The sequence below is a fragment of the Amphimedon queenslandica genome, unplaced genomic scaffold, assembly GCF_000090795.2.
Source record: "Amphimedon queenslandica unplaced genomic scaffold, v1.1 AMPQUscaffold_13366, whole genome shotgun sequence".
NCBI classification, from domain to species: Eukaryota; Metazoa; Porifera; class Demospongiae; order Haplosclerida; family Niphatidae; genus Amphimedon; species Amphimedon queenslandica.
In genome coordinates this window covers 176,813-185,765 of record NW_003546398.1, presented here as the reverse complement: position 1 = coordinate 185,765, position 8,953 = coordinate 176,813, and the positions used below count along the sequence as shown (strand labels likewise).

Genomic DNA, 8,953 nt, shown 5'->3' with positions numbered 1-8,953 from the left:
GGTACTTTTTCTCTTTTTTGATGGTGTTACCTAATAGAGGATAAGCGTGCTAAGTATATTCATAGCTTTTAAGTACCGTATATCCAACCCACACAGTAAATTGGCCGCCATGTTGGACGTCAAGTTTATTAAAAGTTCAATGGGAAGAAACACATTTTTTGCCTTGCTACCTTCTTGAAGCCTTTTTCGGAAGCTTAGAAAGCATTCTGAGGATCTAACGGGGTCTAGTAGTCACCTGAAAGATTGCTATCAAGAAATACAAGCAGTTTCCTGGTACCAAGCCTTTTTCTATCTTTTCTCCATTGTTGCCAATGGAAAGTTGACGTCCAACGAACTAATTTTTTTCTTGAAAGTTATTACGGTATGCAATGAATACATTTATTTTGCAATGAATATACTTAGCACGCATATCCTCTATTATAATTATTTAAATAAAATTCAATGATACAATAATAATTATCATGCATATGTACCTGGTATGTTTCATCACTATGATCACTTTCAGCACAAGATCTCTTCCTTCCAGTATAATTGGAATGGCTTTGAAAAAAGCCGGTTGGATCAACACTGAAATGATGGCTTTGAAAAAAGCCGGTTGAGTCATCACCGAAGTCTTTAGAAGAGTCCATGATCGCAAGAGACCGTTTTCTCAACTGTTTACTTGTACGCAATAATTGATTTTAATTTTTCATTGCGTGGGTGGCATAAGTTATTAATTAATAAAACTATGAATATAATTTAAAAAGTTCACCCGCTCCCTTAATACACTGCGCAATACTTGAAGTCGTGGGCCCAGTAACTTTTGACAGCCAAATATCACCTAATAATCAGTGCCTGAATAAAAATAAGACTAAGCACCAAAGGACAATCACAATGTATTAAGCAAAGGTAAGTACAGTACCAGACCCTTTGGCAAAGGCCCAGCACCCCTGTGAATGATTTTCACAAAAATCAAACTTGCTTTGTGGCTAAAAAGTCAGAACGGTGGCGTGCAAGTAGAGGTGTATTTTTTAAACAGAAGCACAAATGAAACTCATTCTTAGTAATAGCAAAGAGGAGAGTTGGTTCTATCTGTATGTGGCAAAAAACATGTAGAAGAACAGCTCTTGTAAATCAAGGATTTTAGGCTGCCTGATTATGACTAACTTAATGGCACTTTTTTGATAGCTATATTTGCTTCAATAGGTCTGAAACTAGCAGGACATGTAAAATACACATTTCTAAGTCTATGGAAAGACTATAGAGGTTCCAAGTATTCTGTGAATGATTTGCGCAAAATGTAGTCTTTAGCTTAATGATACCACTTGGTGTGAAGGGCCCAGTGCCTCACTCTTTAGTAGTTGTGTTCCAATAGGGAGGGGATGATAGCATAGATAATAGACTAAATGAAAGGGATTGGAAACTTCAGTGTTTTTAGATTGGCTTTGTGTATCGCTAGGTAACAGATGCAGGTTACCCCTATTCTTAGCAATGGCTGCTCACTTTTAGCAAGCGTCTTGTTTGTGACCTGTCAAAGGCTGTCAATAGTTAGTAGTGTCATTATTCATCAAGATTTATGAGAAATAAAGCAGAGGAAACATGTCTTTATCCCCAGACAACTTTTCAGGTGCATTCATCATTACTTGCACTAATTTTTTTGCTCTCGATTGGGAGTGGTTGCAACTTGCAACTACATTTTGTTTTGTATCTTTTTCTTAAAAGTGTTTAACAAATGATAACAACTAATTAAATCATTCAATAGAGCATCAATAGGTGGAGGTCATCCACTTTGTTACATTTGAAAATATGATTCCGTCATTCTGTAATGATCAATGTACTGTTAAGTTCGAAAGGTTAGTTTTGTACCTTTAACTTAAAAACTAAATGGTCTTTGGTCTTAAACATGCATTATGGTGATTAGTGATTGCCAGTGTTGATCAACAATGAATTCCAACTGCAAACATCATGATTGCCACAGCAGACTACTTGGGCAAGTAGAAAGAGTGTCTGTCTGCATTAATGAAGGGTTACCTGTACAAAATAAGACAACATGCCACCAAAAACTAATGAATTGTATGTCTACCTACTTTACTTGTCTAGCCATTTTCAATTTTACATACGACTAATTAATACGGTATTGGTAACTAGCATTTCCAGACGCGAAAGGAAGTTTGTAATCCCTTTCATTTACTCTAATATTTATGATGATAGGGGAGGTATACTGTCTGAGTGCAGATTGAGTGCTAAATTTCTAAGTGTTCCAGGGAGGTATCTAATAAGTTTGGAAACCTAGTAATTAGCAATCTGATTGGAAATAGTATTAGCACCTAAGGGCGTTTATAGCAGACAAAGTAAGGCTTCTTTTCTGGAGTGAAAGCCACACTTTGTCTGCCACAGACCCCCTTAGGCGCTAAGACAACATGTATTTTCAATAAATATCAGTATTACAATAATGATATTCATCCATCATAAATTAATTTTTTTAAATGAAAATACATGTATTTCTTAGTCTGGAGTGCTCCTTTTTACTTTATATTATTTTTAACTAATAAAACATGATTGTTGACAAACGCAATTAGACACAAATTATATTCATGAACAGAATACGCAATGCAAAATTATGGCAGCTTCCGTTTGTCTGAGACTGGAAAAACCTATTGAGAACCTTCCAGACTATCTAAAAATTCTAAAAATTAATCCAGAGATGTAGAAGAAGAGATTACCAAGCTTCTCTAGCATGGATAGCAAAACAGATACCGTAGGTCGGGATATAATCGCGGCTGCTTATTTTTGCAATAATAAAAACTAACAAAAAGGTTCAATTAAATACCATGGAAACCAATTGATTGTTGCTATGACAATAAGACCAAGTGTTTATACAATTAGTGTTCAGCAGCTAAGTATCTATTCTTTAGCAGCTTTAGTGGGAGCCATCCAGTTCTCCATCTGCTATCTTCTTGTATGCACCACTACCTTCGAGCTCTTTGCTGGAAATCCTTGCTGCTCCACTTGCTGGTGATAATTAACCACACCCAAGTCAATAAATTAGTGGAGAGTTCCAAGAATGGACCAAGATATGGCGAGGCAGAGTGAAGAGAGTAGCTCTGGTTGAAAGAGCTCCAAAGAGACCAAGGATTAGTAACAGCAAGAAGAACAACAACCCAAGAACATTGCAACAGAGTCCTTTGCTATTAATATTGCAGATTTTTCAATTAAAATTGCATCTGGTAACCATGGTAATTGCTGAGTGCGGGAAAAAATTGCGAAAATAAGCAGCCACGAATATATCCCAACCTACGGTATAAGGATGCTTTATCAATCAAACTCAACTGAAACTGACTATAAATACATGTACATGGTGGAATGAATAATAATTAACTACCCCCTCCAATGCTCATCGCCCTCATGACCCTACCCTGATTTTGGGAAACAATGAATCTTCAAAAAAAATATAATCTGTCACACAGACTGTACCTTGACAAATACAACAGTTGGAACAGCTGTCACAGAGTACTTTAAGGATACCTGACTTTGCTCTTCTGCCTCTATCTGGAATCAGTTATGCTCAAGAACAAGAAAGTAATGAAAACAGCACAACCTTTATGAAACGATGTTGTGAATAGGTTTGAGACAAATCAGTAAGAGCTTCATTAATGTGTCGGCTAGGCTCAGACCATGTTGTCCAAAAATGTAGAACAAGAAGCCTACTGATAAAAATTGGATAAATAAAAATCATCAACAACAAAGCTTCACCTTTTTTGCTCCTTTAATACTTCCTTAAGCATCTCCTCACTTTCCAAATCCATTTGTAGTAACTACGAAACTAACGACAGAAAGAAGATAGCTCAGTGTTAAAAGGTAAAGCATAAGCAAGCGAGCCTTTAGCGAGGGGTCCGCAACTAGCCAACTACCTCTGAAAGTGTGCGGAATTTAATAATCCACCGGATTTATCCGGATTTTTTGATTACTTTCTGGACTATTGGATTATCGAATTATTCTTCAGTTTGGATTATTGGATTTTCATTTGGATTACTGAATTATTCTTTTGGATTATTGGATTTTCATTTGGATTATTGAATTTTTCATGAATTTTTTTGGATTTTTATCAATTATTTTTTCAATATAAGGTAATAAAGTATCTAATACTCATTAATATGTCATTTAGGTATGATATGAAGGTTATGTCTTTAAACATATCTTACAGTACCAGGTTTCTATTATATCAAATGGTGGTACACACTTCATGAAACCAGTTTCCACACTTTTCACATTCTACGATTTTTGTACTGGCGTTGTCTTCCGGCATTCTTGCATACTGGGCAGTAATATAATATAGTTGTATAAGGACTGGTGTTACGTATATGTTTTGTACGCATCACTGGAAACACTGTCATTTGCTTTTTCTCAAAACAAATAAGAAGGTGCTGCTGCATTTCATCCTGTCGGTATACCTGTGTCTCTGGATCTACGCCATGAGCAATTGATGTTGCCACTGCAATAGCATACAGACCACAGTCTGTATTGCCAGCTTCTTTATGTATGTATATAGGAATACAGTTCAGGGAAATTTTAAAGTAAGAATTGTGACCCAGAAGAAATGAAAGCTTGGTTTCTGCATCTTCAGGTAACTTAGAGTAAAGCGAATCATAATAATCAACGCTTAACGCTTCATCTAAATTATGAGAATGCAGTGGAGTAGAACGTGCTAAACACAGCCCAGTGATTCGTACCAACATTTATGACTTGTAACATATTTTCAGTCATCTTCAGCTGTTTCTTACTCTGATAACAAGTGCTCTGTAGGGCATTTAAGTGAGGGAACATAATTTTTAGGAGAGCTTGTGCTGCTGAGATGTGTATGTCGGTGAGTTGTCTTCCATTTGTAATGATGTGTTTATCTTTGTCTATTAAACAAAGTTTACCAATTTCAATCGATATATTTTGTGAACTCTTACATTTAGGGTCATCATCAGGAATAACTATAGGATCGCCCTTTTTTGCAGAGGGAGTTGGTAAACTGACTAAACCTGTAGTGGGAGGTGAAAGAGGTGGCAGTGAGTTCTCAGAAGAGGTACAAATAGAGGTAATGAAATTACAACATTCTAAAGTAATGGTAAATTTGTCAGGAAGAGAGAGGAGAGTTGATGTGAAACCTAGTTGTTTTGTTGTTTCGATTTTATCCTTTTCAATGCATTCTGTGGTTTCTGTCATTTCACATTGCCTTGTCATTATACCAAGTACACAATAAACCATAATTGTCTTCTACTGTTGCATAGTTGCTACTATACTGAATCTTTTTGCCATTAATATCATACTTGATAAATTGTAGAGCCTTCCCTATTTTGGGTGCAGTACCAGTTTTGAAAACACAAAAGTCATCTACCACTATATGGTCAATACAGATTGGTGTATTTTGCTGTACTTCAGTACTACATGTTGAGTGACATGTAAGCTTTAATGGGTTATCCATTTCATTTGGTTGTGTAGATTGCACACGAATGATCCTGTCACTCGAAACCCTCTCCCCATCATTGTGCAGCCAAACTGCTGTGCTTTTACGAATCAAAATACTCCTATTCCGTATATTAACCTGTACAAATATTGAGTTTTGTTTTTGGGTCATTGGTTTGTTTTCGTAAGTTGGAATACCTACTGAAGGAGTACAGATTTTTTTGACCTTTGTCGTTCCTTTTTTAAATAGCTCTTTATCAATAACATTGCTTTCCTTTAGCTTTCTAGGTTGTCACTAATATCAGTACCTGCATAATCAGTATCAAATTCATTTTCATCTTCTATTGCTTTTTCTTCATCTTCATCTTCCTCGTCATCTTCAACTTCGCATTGCATTATATTACTTGGTATTGGAGGAGTGTCCCATTTACTTTTTCGTATGAGGTCATATCTGCCATACCCAGTTTTGTAGCTGCTGATTTAGCTCTTTCCTCTGCTTGTTTCAGGGAGTTGTAAATACAGTGGAACCTCTGTTAACGGACAGTCCCTGTAACAGAACCTACCTTATAACGGACAGTACCAAGTATACCAATTGAATTTTCCATGCATGCAATACAAATAAAACCTCTGTATACCGGACCCTCTCTATTCCGGACAGCGGACAGTCATCCGTGCACCATCAAGAAAAATTACACATAAAGAGACCTCCGTAAACGGACAGTGGGTGTGGTTAATATAATTTGTGTGGTTAATATCTAGACTAGACTAAAACTAAAACTATGTACTTTTAACTATCTTTAGACAATTATCAAAAGATCTATATAAATAGCTAAAGCAATCCTTTGTCTTTAAGTGACGCCGCTACTTCCTTTATCTTCGTGATATAAGACTCTGGTCCATAAAATTTATAAGAACATGGAACTTCTAATCCATAACCACCTCCCCTGTTGATTCGATCTCCAGTGACCTCTACAAATGCTTTGTTAACCTCTCTCTTCAGGAAATGTGACACTATAGGAGCAAAGTTATATGGGACATGGCCGACAGTTTCACCGTCTTTGATTATGGCAACAGCATACCTATGATGTGGATTCTCTGCTTCACGTTTGACCACTAAAACTTCACCAATTTTAGGAGTCCAGACTTCCATATAAGCATGATAGCCTCTGATATAAGAGTTTATTATTGCCGTACCACTTGCTACTGGCTGAGATGCCATAATGCTTTCCTTTCACATAACGTGTCACGTGATCAAACTCATGTATCATTGCTTGAAATTTGGATTTTCATCATGGCTTCTGCAGCTGTTCGTCCAACAGCTAAACGACATCATCTCTCCTTGGAAAATAAGTTTAAACTTATTAAGGAGGCAGAAAAGAACAAATCAATGTCAGCACGTGCTCTCGGAGAACAATTTGGCTGTGGAAAGACACAGTTATCTACAGTTTAATGATAAGGAGCTCAGTAATTCTGCATTATGTTAGTTCTCTGTCAGTTTTCTCCCTCACTTATGGTCCTTTTGTGTTATCATTATTGTGTGGCAATGATAGATGATAGTAATAATAATAATAAAAGTACTGAATAATAATAATAATAAAATTCTTTCTAGTTTTCTGAGATTTTGAGAAACAAGGAATCTATCATTACATTATATGATCTTCAAGACTGTCCTCATGTAGCACATACAAAAGGGCATGTGTATCAGAATACTCAGACATAAATGATGCTCTTTACCAGTGGTATTTACTTGCCTGTTCAAAGAATATCTACCCCTGTGTCCCACAACTTGTCGAAAAAGCTAAAGAAATAGTTGAGCGTTTAGGAAAACCAGAATTTAAAGGAAGTCATGGATGGTTAGAGAAGTGGAAGAAGAGGTACAATATCCGGAGAGTGGCTATTTCAGGAGAGTCAGGTGACGTCAGTGGAGTTACTATAGATTCATGGAAGGAGAGATTGCCAGAAATTTTGGAAGGATACAAGAAAGAAGATATACACACATGTATATAATTTAGATGAGACTGGATGCTTTTGGAGAGCTCTACCTGAGCAAGGGTTTGGCCAGAAAGGAAGTAAATGCAAGGGTGGAAAGCAATCTAAGCACAGAGTCACTGTAGCCTTTATGGTAAATGCAGCTGGAGGTAAAGAAGATCCCATCGTAATTTGGAAATCTAAAAACCAAGATGTTTTTGTGGGGTTGACAGAAGTAGGCTACCAGTGAGATACTTTAGTCAAAGTAAAGCATGGATGACAGGCAAGCTATTAGATGAAGTTTTGATGGCTTTCAATGGAACCTTGATCAGAAAGAGAAGATTTATATTACTGTTCATGGACAACGCTGGCTGTCATCCTGATGACCGGAAGTTAAATATAGTAATATTAAAATCATCTATCTGCCTCCAAACACAACCTCAAAACTACAGCCACTGGATCTAGGAATAATAAAGAACTTCAAAGTTCATTACCGTAGACATCTCCTCCATTATGTTCTTGCTAGAATTGATACATGCACTTCTGCCTCTGAAGTAGCACAATCAATTAATGTACTGACAGCAGTGAGATGGATATCCCAGGCCTGGAATGAAGTGAAACCAGAAACAATAACTAAGTGTTTCAAAAGTGCTGGGATGCTTAATTCAGAGTCAGAAGTTCACATAATAGATGAAGATGACCCATTTGCGAGTCTCGACAGTGACTTCAATGAGCTCATTACTCAGACAGTGGGTACAAATGGCTGCTCAGCTGATGAGTATTTAAATGGAGACAATGATCTACCAATTTGTGTGCAATTTGATGATGAAAAGTGGGATGAGGAGTTTTTAGAAAGTCTCTCTCATGAAGAGGTAGCATCTACTTGTAACGATCTTTCTGATATAGAAGACTTTGACATTCTACCACCTCCACCTAAGCTAAAGAATTATGCAGAAGCTACAGTACCGCTCAGCTATAAGTTTACTTATTCTGTACACGACACGGGTGCAGCTTGGCTATGTATCCAAGCTGCACTAGTGAAGGTGCACCTGTATCGTGTATTTATCATTTACATCATGTACTTATCTCGTGTTGTGGTGCACTCGTGTAGTTATTGCACCAGTGTGGAACGCAGGTAATGCTGGAGATTACTCGTGTAAACGAAAACTTATAGCTGAGCGGTACTGTATAAGTCACTAGAGGAAGTCAAGATCTTTTTGGAAAGTAAATCATGCTTCACTGAAGCCAATATTACAAGTGTCCTAATTGATCAAGTTGCCTGTCTACATTCTTTAACACCAAACAAAGTATTCTTGACTCATACTTTACATCCCCTAACTTATAACATGTTCATGCATGCACTAGACATTTTAAAAATGATCATGAAACATTAATAAGTTCAGAGAATTTGAGTAATGCGCTAATATGCAGTAACCTCCTCATGAAGGACACCTCTAAATAAAGGACAAAACTGCTTGTCCCAAAGTGTCCGTTATTTAGAGGTTCCTCTGTAGCTTCATCTGTTAAGCATACATCAAAACGGGAGATTTTTCCA

General features: G+C 36.9%; 1 protein-coding gene and 1 long non-coding RNA gene across 7 annotated transcripts; one reads left to right on the top strand and one right to left on the bottom strand.

Annotated features, from left to right (window-relative positions):
* Positions 1-537: 537 nt before the first annotated feature.
* Positions 538-3,875, bottom strand: LOC109582656 (glutaredoxin-3). Of its 6 annotated transcripts, XR_002185186.1 has the most exons (6): positions 3,733-3,875; positions 3,578-3,683; positions 3,454-3,528; positions 2,063-2,251; positions 1,846-2,010; positions 538-1,799 (listed from the first exon to the last, which is right to left on the bottom strand). XR_002185186.1 is itself a non-coding variant. In XM_019997496.1 (4 exons), exons 1-4 carry the CDS (start codon positions 3,783-3,785, stop codon positions 1,996-1,998), a joined length of 252 nt encoding a protein of 83 aa, XP_019853055.1. In that variant the 5' UTR covers positions 3,786-3,875; the 3' UTR covers positions 538-1,995. The 6 variants fall into 6 exon arrangements, 4 of the variants coding, with proteins under 4 accessions (XP_019853055.1, XP_019853054.1, XP_019853052.1 ...); XR_002185185.1 differs by having other exon boundaries at positions 538-2,010; XM_019997496.1 differs by lacking the exon at positions 2,063-2,251 and having other exon boundaries at positions 538-2,010; positions 3,578-3,686.
* Positions 579-7,580, top strand: LOC109582658 (uncharacterized). Its single transcript, XR_002185187.1, has 3 exons — positions 579-599; positions 1,338-1,339; positions 7,569-7,580. It is a non-coding gene; the product is annotated as an uncharacterized LOC109582658 (long non-coding RNA).
* Positions 7,581-8,953: the final 1,373 nt, after the last annotated feature.